This window comes from Aquarana catesbeiana, linkage group LG02 (assembly GCF_042186555.1).
Source record: "Aquarana catesbeiana isolate 2022-GZ linkage group LG02, ASM4218655v1, whole genome shotgun sequence".
Classification (NCBI taxonomy): domain Eukaryota; kingdom Metazoa; phylum Chordata; class Amphibia; order Anura; family Ranidae; genus Aquarana; species Aquarana catesbeiana.
Window position 1 is genome coordinate 525,078,070 of NC_133325.1, and position 22,747 is coordinate 525,100,816.

Here is a 22,747-nt window from a genome sequence, read left to right on the forward strand (position 1 = left end):
TCTACTGGCTGGGGAAGCTGGGAACTTTGGGTAACATCCAAGTTGGACGACATTACCCTGAAGATCTCTCGGATCAACGTTTTCTCAGACGCTGATCGATCTGAGAGGTTGATGAGAGCGTCCAGAGATTGAGGTACTCCTACCCATGCTAGCACATCCTTTAGGGGATCTGACAGGCCCATACAGAACTGGTAATGGAGAGCAGCGTCGTTCCAATTTGTGTTGGAACTCCAACGCCTGAATTCGGCCACATAGTCCTCAGCCACTCGGCAGCCTTACTGGAGAGAATGTAATGCTGTTTCAGCGGTGGCAGTTTGCTGGGGGTCCTCGTACAGTTGCGACTTGGCGTCAAAGAAGGTGGTGAGGTTTGTTAAGGATGCAGCTTTTTGTTCCAGGAGACGGTGTGCCCAGGCTTGAGGCTCACCCAGGAGTAGTGAAATGACAAAACCCACCTTGGTTGCCTCCAGGGAAAAGGTATGAAGCTGCAAGGCAAATAAAAGCCCACAAGCGTTGGGGGAACGCTCTGTATTTGCTGTGTTCTCCAGAAAACCTTTTGGTGTAGGTACCCTTGGTTCCGGTGGTAGCATGACCACGGCACGTGAGGAGGATGTACTGGCAGGAGTTGCAGAGGGATGAGCTGCCCCTTGAGGATTGGCAGGGGATGACCGGGCTTGGACCTGTTCTTGTAAATTTTTGACGGCTTGCGTCAGACCCGCCAGGTGTTGGCACAGTTCACCCATGGGGGAGGTTCCTCACTCGGGCTCAGACATGGCTGTCTGATACTGTCACTTTCTCACATACCTTGTAGATGAGCCGATAATGCAGAGGCTGGCCTCCTTTGCATATCTGACTCGCAGCCTCTGATAGAGCAGACAGGGGGCCCGAGAGTGCAAAGTGGTATGAGTGCCTGGCAGTTGGTTGTCAGAAGAGCTGCTCTGGATTTCCTGATGCCACGGGGATGAGGACCAGCAAGATGAGAGGTCAGGACAGTGGGCAGGCGTGGAACTGGATCAGCTGATATCAGCCACCACACACCTGGATGTTGAAGTTCACACACAGCGGATCACCCTCGAGGGATATGGAGCACAGACAGGTACAGGCAAACTGGGTCATACACAATATATAATAAAAAAATTCCGCGCTAGAAGCATATAAAGATAAGCAGCAGTAAACAGATATATATATATCAGCAGACTAGAGTTCTGCTTTAACTTTTTTGGGGGATAGTGTGATGAGGGGTGAGAGGTCAGAAACTTTTGTACTGTTGACCACTGCGATTGGGGCTGAGTGTCACAGGGACAGAGCTGTGACACTCAGCCCCAATCGCAGTGGTCAACAGTACAAAAGTTTCTGACCTCTCACCCCTCATCACACTATCCCCCAAAAAAGTTAAAGCAGAACTCTAGTCTGCTGATATATATATATCTGTCAGAGCAATTTCAGAAGAAGTCTGATCATCTGATCATTGAAGGACAGGCAGACTGTCCTCCCACCACGGCAAGAAAACTGACCATGCCAGGATGAATGTGCATCATCACTTATAAAGATATAGCACTCGTGTTTCGTAGGAGATAAGCATGTGAGAGACACCAAAAGTGCAGTTCCGCATTAAAGTAACAGGTTGTGTACTGATGATGTGGACTTCGGGCTAATGTGGATGAATCAAAGTGTTCCTTGCCAACTTTTGATCCGCTTCCAACTCATTTAGAGCCTGCTTATCACCGTGAGTCGGTAAGCACAATCTACAGCCACGGTGGTGGGGTTTTTTCACTTCCCTCCCCTCTTTTTGGTTGTTGTTATGTGCACACCAGGGTGTTTGGTACGTCTGTCTGTCCATGCCTAACATTTAATATACTACACTATGGCCAGTTTTCTTTTGTTTGTTTTTTCTCCTGCATCCATTGAGGGGTTTTAATTTGAAAACGGACGGTGCTGACTGGTCTATCATTCCAAAGGCCCTGGCAGGGTTTTTTGCCATCCGCTCATATCACTGATATTTCTGGTAAGAGCAATCATAGCTCATTTGGATTATTATTTACATTCAAACTGAACATCCTACCATTTTGAAGATCTGGACTTTATATTATTTCTTAAATATTTGCTGGTGTTAGGTTATACTACCACTTTACTTCAAACATAAGATTTTTGTTTAGCGCAGTTTATAATTTTCTTTGGGTCATACACAGGCAGGAGATATCAGAACAGATGCAGAAGCCAAGGCAAGTTGGGGTACAGGCCAGGTAGGTAACAGGCGGACAGCGTGGTAATCAAAGGATCAAAGTCGAGGAAAAGCCAGGGTCGGATGCAGGCAGAAGGCAGCAAGAGTCAAAGGCAAAGCCGGGTCAAAACACAGGAACAGATCTCTGAAGCAGGTTACAGGTAGTAGAGGTTATGGGAAAGCTGCAGATCAGACAGCACTACCTCTATTTACAAGCCCTGTTTAAATAGCTCATTTGGCGCTGAGAATCGCACGAGCACTGGCGCTTGCAAATGTGCACCAGCCTGGCCAGCAGCATGATTTTTTCTGCAGTGCACTTTCTGACAGCTTGGTTACATTGTACCAAATGATGGTCAACAATCAGTAGCGCTGATACTCACACAAAGCCAGAAAACACATCACTGTATGCACTGAATATGCAGAATACACTCACACTGACAGCTTGCATTCCTTCTGTAGTACATACAGCAGGGGTAGGCAACCTTAAAGAGGTAGAGATCTATTTGAACAACATGGGAGAAGTCTTAGATCACTGGGCACAGTGTTGCCTCCTCGCACCTGATTTAAAATTCGAATTACTGTACTACCGTGTCGCAATCATGGGTTTGAATCAGTTGGTGGAGGTGGCAACATATCGCTTCCTCACCACCTGACAAACACACTCAGATCGCTTTTCAGAGGAACAGCAGTGCCCGCTGTACTTGTGAATGTGCCTGTGCATTCAGCAGTGGCACCCTTAGGGCTCGTTCACACGTAAAGTTGGGGGAGGGGGGGTAAACCCTTTCCGAAAGTGCACCAAACCTACAGCATATAATGAAAGTCTATGGCTAAGCGCAGCAAACCACCCACAGGAAAGCTGCACGTGCACTGCACCCGCAGTGTGGGTAAACCACAGCACATAGTGTGAAAGCAGCCGTATACTATTATGTCCAGTGTATTGCTTCACACTAACCTGAAAAACTCTTCCTTCATGCTTCTGGCACCACTCTGGAGACTGCTAGCCGAGATAAGAGGAGAAATGCAGTTGGTATCACTCCGCATGGGTCAGGAGCCGGCACTACAGAGGAGGCATCTGCTTATGCGGCTCTTGCTCCCTACTACAGCTCCAACTTTACAAGTAGTCCCTCTGCATTGCACTGTTTGATGCTCTGGAATGGTGGGTCAGCAAGTCCAGACCATGATCTACCAGTGACCGGTCTGCGATCTACTGGTTGCTGACCCCTGACATACAGCAATGTCTTCTCCAGCTATGTGTGAGTATCTACTTATTGTAGACCGTCATTTTGTACAATGTAAAAGTTCTCTGTGATTTATTTGCAATAAAGTACCAGTTGCCAACATCCCAGTTCCCTCTTGTTTCTTTGAAGTGGCTTGATATTAAGAAACCGGAAACCTTGAAAAATAGATCTCCTTCGCAGAGTTCAAAGTCAACGGACTTGGAGAGGGTGAGGGGACTTGGTAGAAAGTTGTTTTAGAAAGGTGGGCAGACTCAAATTGAATTCTTCTGGAACTACTCAGCTAATATATGTGAGGCGCAGACAGCTGTAACAGACAGCTTGCTCTTGTGTGCAGCGAGTGAGAGAGGATTTCCAAAGGGGCTGTGAGAGTTCCCGAGCGGGTTCATGTGGAACAGTGCACATTCTTTTTGAACACTTATAGCTGCAGATTTCTGGTTCATAAGTGCAGCTAGTCATAGAAGGGTGGTGAGGTCATCTCAGTTGTAGTCCAGCTATCCTTCTTCCTGAACTCTTCTAATTAAAAGTCTGTATTTCAGGTACGAACATCAACTTAGAAGCCTCAGCATTGCACTCACAGTACAGTAACCATGATTGCAATGCTTTCCAGGATAAAATGGCTTATTTTCATCAATGCATCTTTTTTTTTTATAACATTAGTTGCATTTGTGAAATTTAATACAAATAGAAAAGTGAACTCATCCTTTAAAGCAAAGCTGTGCTTTGCTGATTCAGGACAAAGCAACAAGTTTGCTTTAACCATTTATCCTCAGCAGGATATGCTTTACTTTCTTTCATTCTTATGCTCATCCGTTATGCTGCAGGAGCTATAGGAAATATGCAGACCTTCTGGTTATGAGGAGCATGTAACAGATCTGGGCCAATCAATGCTGTCACACAGAGAGGCTATAGACCTGTGTCAGCTGGGAATCTTAGCTTACGCAGGGCTTGCCTTTTGTACTGAGTGCCTGAATGTAGCATGGTGAGAATAAAAGTAAGTGAGGTATATGCTGTTTTTTTATAATCAAAATTTTTATTTCCAGTTTATAATTACAACACTTCATACATTATTCTATTACATTCACCTAAGCCACAAGCCTAAGCTACACCGTTACATACCATGCTTACACAATTACACCACCTATACCCCAAGCAGAAGAGAGAAGAGAAAAAAAAAAGTAAGTAGTGCAAGAGACCTTATTGTCCCAATCTAACCAAAAAAGTGTAATAATCACTTAACACTCGTGTAGTATATGAAATTTATAATGGCCTAATTAGCCCAACTTACAACCCTGTGAAAAAAAAAAATTCCCCTTTCCCCTTTCTTGAATTTATTGTGTTAGTGTATTCATAAATTAATTATTTAATTCTTAATTAGTGCAAGAGGCCTTATTGGCCAAACTATCCAAAAAAAAAAGTGTATAAGAGAATTTATCTCTAAGCACTCATGTAATGTATGAGGCTTTGAGTGTCCAACCTCTGTAAAGGGAGTGGAGAGGAAAAAAAAACAAACAAGAAAACCTCCCTAACCGCACCCGCCAAAACCCCCCCCTTATGAAGGATCAACCTATAGAATTCAATATATATAAAACACAAAGCGCTGTGTTGCTAAATAGCTGATAATTACACATAAAACCAAGTGAGGCTGCTATCAAAAGAGAGTGTTTTCAGAGTCACTTAAAAAGAATAAATAATGATATTTGAAGCGCTTCACAATGTGCATGAAAATGAATATATAAGAATAAATATAAATATAAATAGTCAAATAAATCCAGCGGTGAGTAAAAATTCCTAAAAAATCCAGCAATCAAAATAGTGTAAAATTATTGGAACGAAGCGACCAATGTGGAAGAGAATAAGAGAGCATATCCAGAACATTAGAAAAGGCTATCCAAAACACAGTGTTTCAAAACATTTTGATAGGTATCATAACAGAGACCCTAGGGGTCTCCAATTCTGGGCTATTCAAAAGTATAAGGCTCATTGGAGGGGTTCCCATAAAGTGAGGGAACTCAGCAAGAATGAATCCAAATGGATATTCCAGATGGGTACATTAGAACCCCATGGTTTGAACATTGAATTCGACCTGAATTGTTTTATTTCTGATTTTTAGAGATTTTTCAGATTTATATATATATATATATATATATATATATATATATATATATTTTTTTTTTTTTATGGTATATATTTTAATTTTATTTTTTATATATTTTTTCTTATTTTTTTTGGTCCAATATTCTCATTATTTGTCCAATACCAGTTTTTTCTGAGTGGCAATATTTGGTTCAGTTCTAGCATATAAATAATGGTCATCATCCATTTTTGCAATATTCTAGGGCTGAAACAACTAATCGATTAATCGACAACTAATCGATTACTATTTTTATAATCGATTAATCGGCCAGTAACATAATGGGGTTAAAAAAAAACTAAAATGAGCTCTTTATAGTACAAATAGAGCAAATAATCTCTACTGTAAATAAATTATATAAATAAGTTTAGTTGGTCTACCTGACCGTGGTTTGGTTTCAACAGAAACCCTCATTTTCCACTTCTTGATTAGAGTTTGAACACTGCTGATTGGCATTCTCAATTCCTTGGATATCTTTTTATATCCCTTTCCTGTTTTTTTTTTACAGTTCAACTACCTTTTCCCGCAGATCCTTTGACAATTCGATTTTGACCACACAATTAGAAAATCGAACAAACGTTCTTAAAATTACATTTTTTGTCATTTGTCGGGGAAGACATTGTTTTTTTAAATAAAAAATAGATCTCTGAGTCTGATGATATTTACCAGATTCACCCTTTAATAGTATATACAGTATATCTCCTCTAATAGTATATACAGTATATCTCTTCTAATAGTATGTACAGAATATCTCTTCTGTCTGTTATTCTCAGAGTGGATTAGATATTTTGCTCCCTAACCATATAGTTGGTTACTTATATTCACCACTGCATAGAGATGTTTAAGAATAAATTGCCTTTTTTTAAAACTTTACATATTAACTAAATTATACACCATACTTTTTTTTAAGGTTATTAATCGATTAATCGAAACAATAATCGGCCAACTAATCGATTATGACAATAATCGTTAGTTGCACCTATAGTCCAGTGTTGTCAAGTTGGTGGAGGCATTTTGGGACAAAAAGTTTTTAATTTGTAAATATCTAAACGTTTCATTAGAAGATATATTGTGGGATTTACTGAGCATTGGAAATGTTATGATTTTATCGGAGTCATAGAATTGATGTGTCTGTGTTAGACCCGCAGTTTTCCAGGCCGAAAAGGAGGAAAGTAAAGTCCAAGCTAGATAAAAGGAGGGATTGTGTAAGAAGGAGAGGAGAGAATTAAGTGGAGATTGGAGACCGAACCTAGATTTGAGTCTATCCCATATTGAGAGGCTATGCTTAGTGATCGGATTTGATATTGAACGACGTTGAGAGGTTGACAGCCATAACAGATTTGACGTGGAAAGTGGATCACAGTCCACTGATTCTATTGCTACCCAAAGGGGTGTTTCTTTTGTGGAATGGTATTTTGTTAGTTGGGCTAATTGTGAAGCATAGTAGTATTTTGAAAAATTAGGTACGCCTAGGCCTCAACGGATTCGTGGCATGAATAGTGTAGATTGTGGTAAACGTGGTTTAAGCTTATTCCAAATAAATTGGGCTGATCTGCGTTGTAATATACGGAAAAAATGAGCAGGATCATTTATAGGGAGTACTCGGAACAGATATAGAATTTTAGGTAATATTGACATTTTAACCACTGTTATTCTACCCATCCAAGCTAACGATAAGGAAGATCATTTTTTCATTAAGTTTGTTAGCTGTAATAGCATAGGTGGGTAGTTTGCAAAGTATAAGTCGGCTGGATTTGCAGTAAGAGAGATTCCCAGGTATGATACGTGTGTTGTCGACCATACAAATGGGAGGGAATCTTGTAATTGTTTTTGCATTTCTGATGATAATGAGATATTTAGGGCTTTTGATTTGCGTTGGTTAATTTTGAGTCCAGATAAGTCGCCAAATTTAGTAAGTATGTCGATGAGGTTTGGAGCTGATATTAGGGGTGAGGTAAGAAATACCAATACATCTAGGGCTGAAACAACTAATCGATTAATCGACAACTAATCGATTATGAAATTAATCGATTACTATTTTCATAATCGATTAATCGGCCAGTAACATAATGGGGTTAAAAAAAAACTAAAATGAGCTCTTTATAGTACAAATAGAGCAAATAATCTCTACTGTAAATAAAGTATATAAATAAGTTTAGTTGGTCTACCTGACCGTGGTTTGGTTTCAACAGAAACCCTAATTTTCCACTTCTTGATTAGAGTTTGAACACTGCTGATTGGCATTCTCAATTCCTTGGATATCTTTTTATATCCCTTTCCTGTTTTTTTTTTACAGTTCAACTACCTTTTCCCGCAGATCCTTTGACAATTCGATTTTGACCACACAATTAGAAAATCGAACAAAAGTTCTTAAAATTACATTTTTTGTCATTTGTCGGGGAAGACATTGTTTGTTTTTTTAAATAAAAAATAGATCTCTGAGTCTGATGATATTTACCAGATTCACCCTTTAATAGTATATACAGTATATCTCCTAATAGTATATACAGTATATCTCTCCTAATAGTATATACAGTATATCTCCTCTAATAGTATGTACAGAATATCTCTCCTGTCTGTTATTCTCAGAGTGGATTAGATATTTTGCTCCCTAACCATATAGTTGGTTACTTATATTCACCACTGCATAGAGATGTTTAAGAATAAATTGCCTTTTTTTAAAACTTTACATATTAACTAAATTATACACCATACTTTTCTTTAAGGTTATTAACCGATTAATCGATTAATCGAAACAATAATCGGCCAACTAATCGATTATGACAATAATCGTTAGTTGCAGCCCTACAATATTCTATCATGGAATTTTTAGATTTTAATTTTACATTTTAATATTATTTCCCTATTTCTTATATCATATCTTATTTTAATTTTATATATGTATATTTTATATATATATATATCATGTCATCTTGTTTACTCCGTTTTCCATACATTTATGAGCAGAGCATGTGGATACCCCATTTTTGTGATATCATGGGGCACTGGTCAATTATCAAAACCATTAGAGACAAAGCTTTGCCATATATTCCCTCTGTGAGATGTTATACCAATTGTGACCACTGGAGGGAGTTGAAAAAGTAAACGTGATTAGAGATATCGATATATATATTTTTTACTTTTTACACACTGCGTTTTTTACACATGGAATCGTGGTTTTGATAAACCAACGATATTCATATGAATTACATGTCTAATAAAAGTAGGTTTTAACAGGATTGAAGTATATGCAGGAAGCAGAATGATGATAAACTCATGCTGTAGCCATGGCAACCACTCTGCTGTTGTGCTATAAAGCTGAGTCCGTCAGAGCTTGTATTATCCTTGAAAAAGTCACGTGACTGTGATGTAACGCGTGGGAGGAGCCAAGGACGCTCTGTGCAGATCAGCAGTATCACACAGTGTACTGCACTGAATCTGCTCCTGTCTAAGGCGGCTGACTGCTATAGTAAAACCTGCATATGCCTTATCATTATAAGGCACACGTGAGTGGATTGAAGTTTGCCTGTGTACCTTGGTATCCTAACTATTGCACAATGATTGTTTTTTTTTCTCTTATCTGCCTGTTTATGATTCTCACATTGGTTGTGAATAGAAGCAAAAAGCATATTGTTACTATGAAGGTCAATGAGCACCTTGATTAAGCAAGTGTTTTTAAACAGCTTTGCGAGTGATCAAAAGCTCTATACCAATCAGGATTCTACACCTGTATAATTGAACCTTCTGAATACATCCCTATATATTTATTTTTATGTGGATTTTTTATGTGAATTTTTTTACACATTTGGTGTCACTAATTTTTTATAATTTTACACTATTTTGATTGCTGGATTTTTTAGGAATTTTTACTCACCGCTGGATTTATTTGACTATTTATATTTATATTTATTCTTATATATTCATTTTCATGCACATTGTGAAGCGCTTCAAATATCATTATCTACAGAATTCAATATTTCATTTTCAGGGACAATCTCTATTATGCTTGTTCCTAATGGCTGTACCCAATTCTCTCTCTACTATACCGCAATGTTCCTCTCTTTTTCCATCTCCATCACACAGTTACCCCATCCTGCCCATTTCTTTTCAAATTTTTTTTGTTGGTCCTTCACAACATGAACCCATCTCTCTGCTTCCATTATAAAATTGACTTCATTTCTCCACTCGGTTATTGTGGGACCTTGGGCTTGTTTCCAATACTTCGGTATAATTTTTTTCGCTGCATTTAATAAGTGCGGGGTTATACTTTTCCGATAAGTTTTAGTAGACCCGGGCATCCCATGAAATAAATACTGTAGCGGCTTAAACTCTAGGGGCCCGACGGACAATTTTTCGATCCATGGGGCCACTGACTCCCAAAATGATTTAATGGCCGGGCAAGCCCACCACAAATGGAGAAATGTACCCCTCTGTCCACAGCCCCTCCAGCATCTGTCACTTATTGTTGGAAACATTTGTTTTAATTTGACTGGAGTCCTATACCATCTTGATAGAAACTTATATGCCATTTCTTGCACCTTTGAGCTTATGGATGTAGAGAACGTTGACAAAATCATCTTTTTAATTTGGGAGTTTGTCAACACCTGATCCAGTTCCCTCTCCCATTCCCTTACAAAGTATGGGATTGCCCCTTCCTGCCCACTAAGAGTTACTCTATACATTTGTGATAGCATGTGTTTAGATTCCGAAGTTTATATGCATTGCCTTTCAAATGCAGTGAGTGAGTTCATTGGTCTTATTAAGGGCTTTATTATATTGAAAAAACTCTTCATTTGATGATATTTCCACTCCATCATATGTATCATCCCTAGTCTTGACACCAGTTCCCTCAAAGGTAATAGGACTCCATTCGGGGCAAACTTGCCACAAGTGGTGTCCCCGTCCCGACCCCATGCCCCCAGATATCCCATCTCCTCCCCCGGGGGGAACCAAGGGAATCCCTCCAGAGGGGTCAGAGGGGATATCCGAGGGGCATATTCACCTTTTATATTCAACCTATCCCACACTTCCAGCGAGTTCCGCATTAACGGTGATGTCCACTGGGAAAGCCCTCTTAGTGAGCTTTGAATCCATGGTGCTCCTGCCAGGTTTCTCCCTGCCATTGACATTTCTACTTGGACCCATAATTTTTTCCGTGTGTCATGGCACCAATTCAGGATCTGGACTAAGGTCATGGCCTTATAGTATAATGCTATATCTGGTAGTCCCAAGCCCCCCTCCGCCTTATTCCTTCGCATGATATCATAAGCCAGTCTGGGTCTCTTGTCATTCCATACAAAGGCCAAGAACAACCTACGCATCTGTCTGAAGAGGGTCTCCGGTATCTTAATTGGCACCATGTGCAATATATAGATTATTCTAGGTAGTATGCTCATTTTTATAGCACTAATTCTCCCGAACCAAGTTAAGTATTGGCCCTTCCATTTTTTTAGATCTTCTGTTATCTCTTTAGGTAATGAGCCGTAATTTAGTTCATATAAAAGTTTCTGATCCGCGCTAATGTGTACCCCCAAGTATACCAAAGACTCTCTATTCCAAACAAATGGGTATGTATGTCTCAAAGTTTTTTCCATTGCTACGGGAACATGACTAGGAAGGATGATTGACTTCTCAAAATTAATTTTAAAATTAGATAGGGTACCAAATTTTTCTACTTCCACCATAAGTGCGGCTATAGATGTCTGAGGGACGGAAAGAAAAAAAAGGAGATCGTCCGCATATGCTGCTACCTTATGCTCCGCAGAGCCGATACAATTATCTCCCTATTATTCCTAATTTTGCGTAGAAATGGCTCCAATGTTATTGCAAATATTAAGGGGGATAACGGACATCCCTGCCTCATGCTGTTTCGTATATTAAAGCATTTCTACAGTGTGCCGTTTACCTTGATCCTTGCTCTTGGTTCTGCATACAGAGACATTATCCATCCCATCATTCGTTCCCCCAGGCCTACCCAGCTCAGTACTTATCTCATAAAGCCCCAATTCACCCTGTCAAACGCCTTTTCGGCATCCATTGACAGCATGATCCTTGGGGCCCTATCTGGGCCAGACCGCATCCAGTGGAGAACGTGAAGCGCGCGGGTAGTATTGTCCCTCGCCTCACGTCCCTTCATGAACCCCGTCTGGTCCAGATGAACCAGGTCCCCAATATACTCCTGAAGCCCCTAAGGCCAGGATCTTTGCTAACAGTTTGGTGTCCCAGTTGAGCAGAGAGATAGGCCTGTAGTTGGCACATATTTGGGGATCTTTCCCTCCTTTAGGCAATACCGTTATATACGCCAAGAGGGCTTCTGGCGATAGTGGATTAGAAGCGCTAATTGAGTTGAAATAGTTACAAAGTGGTGTTACTAATACTGGAAGGAATTTTTTATAGTATAAGTTCGTCAGCCCATCCGGTCCAGGGCTCTTCCCCAGAGGCAAAGTTGCTATCACTCTACTCAACTCCTCCACTGTAATTGGGCGCTCAATTTCATCTATAACTGTTTGGGGTAATGTGGGCATTGATGTTTTATTAATATAATCCCATATCTCTTTCCTACCGTTCCTCCCTCTGTTGACAAAGGGAGAATTAAACAAAACCAGTATATTTGACTTGCATGGCCAATTTCAAATTGGAATGATGGTGCATTGGAATCATGCTGCTTGGGTCATGATTAGGGATTAGCTCGGACGTGTTCAGATCTTAGTCCAAACCTACCTGATCAAACCCACCAGGAAGCTCATCCCTAGTCCTGATTTCATGTTGTGGTATGTTCTGCTCAACTCTGGGTCATATTACTGCAGTGAAACATCTGGAAAAAGGGGCGCTTCAAGTTGTGTGGTTGACTAGTGGGGGTTAGGGGACAAAGTTAGTAGTTGGGCTGTAATCTCATAATGTCATGGCCTAGATGTTAAACCCTTCAGCAACTTTTCGCCACCAGACACCAAAGATTGCCATTCTCAACATGAACCCTTCCTTGTTTGCATTTATCAGTGAAATTCTTACACTTGGCTTTCTATCCAGCCCTCAGGATCTTGTGGGACCAGTGCAGCATCTCCTACTGTTAGGGACCCCTTTATTGTGAAATGCAAACCTGGAATCATTATGTGTATACCTACCTGGAAGACTCATTGAAAGGGAATGTACAAAGAACATGTACAAAGCTTTCTGTGAATGAGCAGGGGAGAGGAGGGGCAGGCAGCTCAGCTGCTGCAGAAGGGCCATATCTCGCTTGTCGAAGCGCCAAATTATATTAAAAGCTATACTATTAGTGAACCAGTGCATTGTAAACAAAAGAGAGATCCAGGAGGTACCATACACCTCCTTGCACTTAACACCTTATATGCAAGCACATTTCAAATGCCTTTTTTTCCTGAAGTTCTTTAAATGTAGTATAATCAGCATAAGTGGGCAGTAGATACAGGATTCAGGTTTCTTCTATAGTGCTATTTATTGGTTTAGGGAGTCAAAGGGTAGTAAAGTGGAAAACTGGATGTTTTGACTGCTGCTAGCAGAGCTATACCTCTACATTGGTTGTCTACAGACATGCCATTACACACCGAGCTACTAAATATTAGTACAGATGTCAGAAGGATGGAACATCTCAGGGTCAAAGTTGGAAGCTCTAGACCAGTAATGGCGAACCTTGGCACCCCAGATGTTTTCCCATGATGCTCAACTACACTGCAGAGTGCATGAGCATCGTGGGAAATGTAGTTCCAAAACATCTGGGGTGCCAAGGTTCGCTATCACTGCTCTAGACCTCTCATTTGATAATGTTTTGGACCTGTGGGATCAGTCTACCTACTGTACCTTTTTCCTCTGCTCATGTGTACTAATTATAATTGGACCTTAACTGCCTTATGTCATGTTCCTTGTATTTTCCCCTTATACTATATCTGTTAACATTAGTCTCAAACTTCTGATTTCCTGAGTACTGATTCCCCATTTTCTTTTCTATTGTTACTGCAACGCAATATTGTTCACTTGGTTACTGAGGAACTTCAGTCAGATTTGTCAAAATGAAAATTCAGCAGCCACAAAAATAAACAGACATTCACTTGTCAAAGCATCCAGCATGGTCCTCAGCCGGACCGATTCTTCACTGGTCTTCAGGTCCCTGGCGCTGGCGTTTTAACTGTGGGCAGCTTACTGTGACTGTTTGCGGCTTCACAGCCGGCTGCCCACTGCGCATGTTTGAGACATGCTGCTTTTTGTGAATGGTCCTGAAGCCTTCTTGAACCTGTGACATGTCCCAGAAGTTAGCGGGCAGGCAGTGGGGGAGAAGAACTTCCATTTTGACCACCCAGGCGATCTGAGCAGAAATGGGAGAAGGGTACATAATCCAAATGTAGCGGGGGGAGGGGGAGCAGAACTTCCCCTTTTAGGGGAAGTTCTGTTTGAAGGTATATGCTATGCCATGCTCTGAGAGCTTTTGCTCTTCAAGACCTTTTTTTTGTCTGTATCCTTTTGTGTGTAATTTTATATCTGTGAACTGGATCTGCTTTCTTTTTCTGTTGTATTTTTATTGAAGTTTTCCACTAATATGTGGTGGTGCTGCAGGAATGCCAAGCAGACATGAAGAGAAAATAAAAACCCCATTCAGTTTCCTAGTGGTACAAGTCAAGAGTTATAAACATCTGTGGCATCACTTTATTGTAGAACATGGAATTGTTGGTCCATGAAAAAGGTTGATATTTTAGCAGTAGATAGAATCAAGATAATGTATAGTAACCTACAGCAGATTTGATGTTGTTATGGAATTTCCCATACCTGCAATTTGCTATAAAGTGTTATATACTGTATACAAATGAGGGTTTATATGTACTGAAATTTACATCAACTTATTTTTGGGGTATAAAAATCAAGTTTATTCTTATAATGCAACATTTTCTTTCTGATGTTAAATTATCTAACGTACTCATGTTTTCAATGCTATCTTCCCCCTCATCACTTACCTCCTGGGCAATAGAAGAGCACACCAGCTCATCAAGTAATTGTCAGCTGTCCTATAGTAGCCCAGAACCACAAATGTTCAGCTCAATCAAGCACAGCTGAAAGAAATGGCAGTGTGAGCTATGAGCTGTGGTTTTCCACAGGAAGTGTGCAGCGCATTGATCCTCCCAACACTTCCTGCATTTTTCTGATGCAGGGGTAAAATCAGTTCCCCTTGCTCCAGACTGGCAGCTCAAACCTCCCCACCTACTTCCACTGCTGCTAATTAGGCAATCGCCTGCTAGCTGAAAAAATGCCCCCCTCCCTTGCAGCATTATCCATCACTGCTTCCAGTTCTGGGGCTCTGCAGACAGCAGCAGAAACCATCCTGGACCCAGGGTCTGTGGCCATCACTTAACATTGGTCGCTTTATATGCTCTATTGCTGGTAGGGGAGATCAGTCAGTCTCAGTGCTCTGCAGTCAGCAGTACAGTTTGTCCTGTCCCACTTAGTTGTAGGCTCTGTACACATGCCAAATCTGAACTCTGCAGCTGATGTACATGGCCCTGTCCCCTCCCCTGTCCCCTGCTGTGTTGGAGCCCAGGAACCGTCAGGTGACTTTCCTTCCTGCTTCCTTCACAATCTTCTATGCTGATAGACATCCCTCCCCACCTTCCTCAAACCCCCTACTGTTACAGCTCCACAGTCCAACACATCATTTATCTTCAGGGTCCGCTGCTACAAATTCACAGTCCCCACTGTTCCCGGTCACCATCCCACAGTTCCCTGACATCCTGCCACATCTCCCCACTGATAGACATCCCTTTTTGGGCACTCCAGTAAAACCTAAAGTTGGTCACACAATTCATGTTAAGTTCTTACCCTCCAACATCTTCTCCTGCACATACTGCCTACCTTCATACTGTCTGTACTCTGCTCCTGCTCAAATTGCATTCCATTATACCTTGTACACTCATCTCCTGCACATACTGCCTGCCCCAATACCCTCCATATTACTCTTCTGTCAATGCTGCCTGTCATCATACCCTCCACACTCCTCTCCTGCACACACTGCCTACTATAACATATAAAAAGAAAAGGAGGGTGCACCGACCTTGTGCATTACCAAAGATAAAATTTATTTAAAAAATTGTAACAAGAGTAATACTCACTAACGAGCATTAAAAAAGGCTTATCAGTGCTCCAGTAATTTCAAACTGTGTCTCTAAACACCTGCAACCTGGACCGGATGTTAGGCGGGACCAGATGGCATCACAAATGGCTTACATGTTACGAGGAAGGACCCTCTTCATCAGTGCCACAGCAGACTGACCTCTTCAAGTTTCCTCTGTATATAAACACATGCATATGTCCAAGTGGATGCCCACCAGAGCCTGCCACACCCATTCGAGTGGGCACCGCCCACCATGTCAATCCATCCTAAAATATATACTATATACTGCTATCAACCATATATGCACTAAAATCTTTCTGCATAAAGTTGCCCTTTAGCCCATGAACAGGGAGCCTTAACCCTGCCCCAATGAGAGGGCGCAACTTCAGCATGCACAAAGGCTGTCATCCCATATAGCAATTTAGCCTAGTATTTCCCCATATCACATTTTAGCATAGTACTGATTGATTTTGCATAGGGTACACCTTCCCTTTTGCTGTGTTTTTCTCCCCTGCTGTATACTATTCAAGTAGTGTGTTCTTCTTTTCTGGTAGATTCTTGTGCAGGGCAAGGAGGAGAGGGAAAGGAGGGAAGGGGCGCCGCCATCATTTTAATCAGTGAGGTCCGCACGCCACACTGGGTGCTGTGTATGGAGGTGCTTGGTGCCACCACTACTTGGATGGTGTGGTACGCATGCCGCACTGTAACCAGGAAGTGCGGGTGGATTTGCGTTCCACCCACCACTTCCGGTTGCGGCAAATGTCGCTTCCGCCTTGTTGATCGAACTACTACCCTTAGGAGATATGCCCAATATGGGGTCCAGGCTCTCCTTTGTTACATATGCACGTCATCTTGTGCCTGCATGCATATGGCAATTAGCAATTGTTACTGTTTAGCAGTTTTGAATTTTTAACTTTTAATTGATTTTTTAAATCTGTAATCTCCAATTAAGTATTGGGCATAAGGTGAAATTTAGCGTTATGTGCAGTTATACCCCTATGCTATACCTATGTGTATGCACATTGTTTAGTTGGTATGATCAGGTAGGGTAGCCCCATAAAATATGCTGGGGTCGTTGGTAGGATACTTTAAATTAAAAACACCTCCTAGATTATTGCTCAATAATGTTTTGAATTAATTCATTAATTATTTCATGTTTTTTAATATCCACATTGTAATTTTTCTATCAAGCCGCATAAACACTATGTGGACTTAAGCGTGGTATTGGATTTTCCCAGGAAAAGTGAGGCGTACAACTCCACACACTTTCGATTGATTTTAACTTTCATAAATATTATGATTATGTTAATATTAATTTTGGCTTGTATGCTTAAGTCCGTTCCTACTCCTCTGGCTCATCGCCTAGAAATAGCTTTGTATACTAATACCACACCACCCAAGTAGTGGCGTGCAGACCTCACTGATTAAAATGATGGCGGCGCCCCTTCCCTCCCCCCCCCCCCCCTCTCCACCTCCTCCTTGCCCTGCATGAGATTCTACCAGAAAAGAACACACTACTTGAATGGTATACAACAGGGGAGAAAAACACAGCAAAAGGGTAGGTGTATCCTATGCAAATTCAATCAGTACTATGCTAAAATATGATATGGGGAAATACTAGACTAAATTGCTATATGGGATTACAGCCTTTGTGCATGCTGAGCTTGCGCCCCCTCATTGGCTCCCTGTTCATGGGCTAAAGGGCAACTTTATGCAGAAAGATTTTAGTGCTTAGATGGTTGATAGCAGTATATAGTGTGTATTTTAGGATGGATTGACATGGTGGGCGGTTCCCACTTGGATGGGTGTGGCAGGCTCTGGTGTGCATCCTCCCTCGTAACGCGTAAGTCGTTTGCGATGCCCTCTGGTTCCCCCTAACATACGGTCCAAATTACTGGAGCACTGATAAGCCTTTTTTTAACGCTCGTTTGTGAGTATTACTCTTGTTACAATTTTTTAAAAACATTTTATCTTTGGTAATGCACAAGGTCTGTGTGTCCTCCTTTTCTTTTTATATGATTCAGTTCTAAGGATACCCATTGTTCTGAGGAGGGCAGCAAGACCTTTGACATTCCATACTCAATCCGAAGTGATGGCTACACCCCCTACTCAAAGACTAAGCTCCCGAGCGCAGGAGATTGTGTTGTGTTGTTTGGATTTTTACATACTGCCTACTGCCATACCTCAGAACTCCTGTCCTGCACATACTACCTACTGCCAGTCCCTCCACACTCCTCTCCTGTGCTGCCTACCTCCCTAATGCTCAGCACTCCTCTTCTGCGCATACTTCCTGCCATCATGTCCTATAACACTTCTATCCTGCACATGCTGTGTACTGTGACTCAACATTACTTCTGTTATCCCTAACCTTGCCTGTCCTGAACAGGCACACTTTTGCCAGTTACGCATTAAATATAAAGGATTTGCATGAAAATGTTCTACGAATGATATATTCCTCTTTCAGCTTCCCAAGCCGCTTTGTGATTGGTCGTTCCCGAGGGGAGGCAGCAGCTGAGCGTCGGAAGGAAGAGTTAAATGGATATGTCTGGCATTTGATCCATGCTGCTGCTCAGGTAGCTGAGGTGAGGAGAAATGGCTTGATGTTTACATGCCACATTATTGAGTTCAATATTTTCATGTGATTTGTTTACTAGTAAAAAAAACGCATATACTTTGTGTGTGCATGTCACGGTGTGTGGTAGTACACATGCCAAATGACTTATAGACCTATCTAACGTGACATTGCCCACTCTTGTATCCAACCCCATACACTTATCTGGAAGCTGATATCACCCCAGATGAATTGCTCCACATTGTGGTTTACTTCAGGTAAAACTCCTGGAACCGATGGGCTCCCAGCTGAATACTACAAACACTATGCTGATATTCTTGTTCCCTGTTTACATAAGACATTGTCACATGCCTTCAAAATCAAGGCCCTACCTCCATTCCATAATGGAAGCTGTCATTGTGGTAATACCTAAACCTAGGAAAGACCCCGATAAGTGCAACTCCTCTTGACCAATTTCCCTCCTGAACGTGGATGCAAAAATCTTGGCAAAGTTCTTGGCTGGGAGAGTTATTTCTGTTTCTACTGATCTGGTCCACAAAGATCATTCAGGGTTTATCCTGGGTAAAGGCACTGACATCAACCTCCATCGCTTATTCACGCTTTTATCTCTACAGCATGACTTTTGGTACTAGGGCTATTGCTTTTTTAGACGTTGAGAAAGCATTTAATTTGGTGGAGTGGCCATAACTCTGGGCAACTTTAACAAAATTTGATTTGGGGCCTAAATTTATAACATGGATTAGGCTCCTATGCACAGCCTTCACAGTTGGCATGTTTGCCAACAATATACTTTCAACTCCCTTATCTTTTATAGAGGCAGGAGACAGAGCTCTATGAAGCCCTCCCCTCAGGTCTCTTTGCTTTGGCTATGGAACCCGTGGCAACACTTATTCGCAACAACCTGAATATTCATGACATGCAGGTAGGTTCACTAGAGGACAAGTTGTCAGTGTAGGCTGATGATGCATTGTCGTACTTAAATGATGCTCAGTCCTCTTTGACGGCCCTGTTGCAGACCTTTTTTTTTTTATCAGACAAAAAGAATGGTGTCAAAAAGCAGTTCACATAAGGCACATCAACACTGGATATACAAAATGCTGGCACTCACTAAGACCAATGTCGTCTATACAGGTAATAAGCCTTAAATGTATGTCTCCATTGAAGACAGAATACTAGACACCCTATTACTCAGTGTTTTTCTAACACATAGCATGTACATAGCAAAAATGACACCCCAAAATACATTCTGCTACTCCTGAGTATGGCAATACCACATGTGTGACACTTTTTCACAGCCTAGCCACATAAAGAGGCCAAACATCCAAGGAGCACCATCAGGTGTTCTAGGGACATAAATTACACACATACATTTCTGACAACCTATAGCATGTACATACTAATTACACCCCAAAATACATTCTGCTGAGCAAAGGGTAAACAAAAGATTACCTGTGGTTTTAGTAGTGCAGTGGTCCACAGAGGAGAGCATTGGTCTAGGCAGCAGGCAGGAAGGTGGACAGTGAAAGGATCATCCAGGCAGCAGGCAGGAATACTGTTCATAGTCAATACAGGCAGAGATATTGTCAGCACAGCCAAAGCATTGGTCCTGGTAGCAGGCAGAGATATTGTCAGCACAGCCAAAGCATTGGTCCAGGTAGCAGGCAGGGACGTGGTCAGCAAAAGCGAAAGGAATACTGTCCATAGTCAGTACAGGCAGAGATATGGTCAGTGCAGCCAAAGTATTGGTTCAGGCAACAGGCACATGGTCCATACAAAGTCCTGGGTCAGTGTAGGAAGAGATACTGTCAGCACAGCCAAAGTATTGGCCCAGGCAGCAGGCAGAACCATTAAGCTTAAGGCCTCGGTCTGAAAAGAATGGGGGCAGGGACAGAGGCTTTTCCCACCCAAATCACTTTGAAGACTCCAGACCCTGTTCTGGGAATTACAAAACCCACAGAAAACCAAAAACAGTTTTTCTCAAATCATAACACTATTCTGAAGCACCTCACATATGTGAGACACCTGTGTTATCTTGAATCTCACTACTACAGTAGCAGGGCGAAAGATCAGTCCAAGTGGCAGGCAAAAAACATGGTCGAATAACAAGCAGAGGTCAGTGCACGTGAAAGGCAGAAACGTGACAGATAAACAATGCCGACAGCAGGCAGAGGCATAGTCGATAAACAGGCCAGGGTCAGTTCCAGTGATATGGTTGGTTGAGACACCGGGGAAATAATCAGCACAGAAATTGAAAACGGGGAAATGGCAGTTTAGGGAAGTGTGATCATGTCTGAAGCATTCTCTGGTGTATAGGCGATGTTGGGAGGGACATTGGGGGTGATAAAAACTGGTGTCTTTCCTAACTCCTCTTTTGCTGCACACCTGCCATTTTTTGGGGGGCTTTTTCCGATTGCTGATGGTGGAATATTCTCAAGGAAATGGTGCTCATGCAGTCTGCTGACACAATCGGAGCAAATGCTTTCTGGCGGCGATCTTTTCTGGTAAATCAGGGCAGTGACAATATCTTCAATAAATTTGAGGAAGGTGTTGGGTCTTCCCATTGACTATTGATAGGTGACGTATGCGTTAAAAATGGCCAAATGGAAAAAGTAGATTGCAACTTTTTTTATACCAGAAGAGGGACTTTCTTGTTGATAGATAGGGCTTCAGCATTCTATCAATCCACATCCCCCCATATGAACTTATTCTAATCGTGGATACATCCGGGCGTTTGAACGGGACCGCGTCTTCCTTGAAGTTTCACCAAGGTGTCATCGAGAATGGTGGACATGACGTACACATCTCTCCTATCCCGTCACTTCAGGGCCAACACTTCCTCGTTCCTCAGGCTTGCTGATTAACCCCTCCGTAGCCTTGTGGTGACTAGATGCTGTGGGAAGCCCTTCCTGTTTTTTCTTGCTGTACCGCATGCCAAAGTTTTCTCAAGGTACACGTGGCAGAAAGGGGGCAAACTCATCCATGTAAATGTGACCCCTTTTGGAACAGTGGGAATGCTAGGTCCCAGACAATTTTTCCACTTATTCTCATGTACGTTGGGCAGTCAGGGAGCTGGAGTTGGGAGTATCTGTCTTCGTTCACACGGAAGGCATGCACATATCAAGTGGTGATTTCACAGAGCTTGTTGAGCTTCAATCTGTACCTGGCCTTCTTGGAATGTATGGCTTAAATCCCAGCCGGCCTGTGAAATGGACCAGGGATTCATCCATAGAGATGTTCTGGTCAGGGACATAAAGTTTGGCAAACCTCTTCAATTAGAGGGCGAACTTGCCCACTAATTGAATATAAATGCGGACATTTATAGAGGCTAAAATTTCTAAAATAAATAGACCGCTAACTAAATTTGAAAAAATACTAGTTGAAGAACAAGCTGCAACCAAAAAATGATCGAAGATATATGATGAACTACTTCTTTCTGGCCCCCTTAGAGAGATAACTAGCATAAAGAAGTGGGAAGCAGAAATGGGAAATTCTTTACTAGAGGAAGAATGGGAAAAAAATCTTTGAAATTATACATAGAACAACTATAGCAAACAGATATCGAGAGAAACTATAAGATCGCAATGAGATGGTATAGGAGCCCAGTAGCTTTAAATTTAATCAATAAAGGAAATACAGACTTATGCTGGAGATGTAAAATAGAAAGAGGAACGTTGGAACATATATGGTATGGATGTCGTCTGGTGAGAGGATTCTGGAACAAGATATTCGAGATTTACTATAAAGTATCAGGAGTAGAGGAGACCCCAAGTAAGGAAATCTCGTTACTATCTTTGACATCAAAATCAATAAAAACAATCAAAACAGATATCATCCATCAATCCATCACATGACATCTGCAGCCAGAACACTAATAGCAAGAAATTGGAAAGAAATAAGGAGCCCTACAACAGCGGAATGGATATGTAAAATGAACGAAATTCAATATATGGAAAAACAGATAAGAGATGAAGGGCTTATAACAAGCCAAATACCAGAAGTTTGGCAAAAATGGGATGAGTTTCGGTCATCAAGAGAAATGTTAGAATTTATATAAATGGAAGGAACGGGTGTTTGGGGTTTTGTTTTGTTTTTTCGGGTTTTTTTTCGTTTTTTTTTTCTCCTCTTTTCGTTGTTTTGATTGGTTGGTTGTATGAAAGTGGTATGGATGTAATATAGGTACGAACATGGTTGTAACAGGGGAAGGTAGAAATGGAGAAAATGAAGGATAATGATTAAGCTTGTTTATTAATTTATGGTTTGGCATATTAAAATAACATTATATGTACCATTTTGTATGATGGATACAATGTAAAGATGTTAATGTTTAATTGGTAAATATTGGTATTAATTACTGTTTTATTAAAAAAAATGAGTGAAAATCTAATAAAGATAGATTGAAAACAATTAGAGGGCTAATTTTATATCGTTTATCAAAGTTGGTATAATCTCGGGGAGGGCACTGTGAGTTATAGCTAAA

General features: G+C 41.4%; 1 protein-coding gene across 4 annotated transcripts in view; it reads left to right on the forward strand.

Annotated features, from left to right (window-relative positions):
- Positions 1-22,747, forward strand: part of PIK3C2B (phosphatidylinositol-4-phosphate 3-kinase catalytic subunit type 2 beta) — a 1,217,858-nt gene that overhangs the window by 1,098,427 nt on the left and 96,684 nt on the right. For 3 of the 4 annotated variants that reach the window (XM_073615830.1, XM_073615833.1, XM_073615831.1), the window contains one exon: positions 18,163-18,280. In XM_073615830.1, coding sequence (XP_073471931.1) covers positions 18,163-18,280 — 118 coding nt within the window. The remainder of the gene's footprint in view (positions 1-18,162; positions 18,281-22,747) is intronic. The other variant, XM_073615832.1, reaches the window with a different exon arrangement.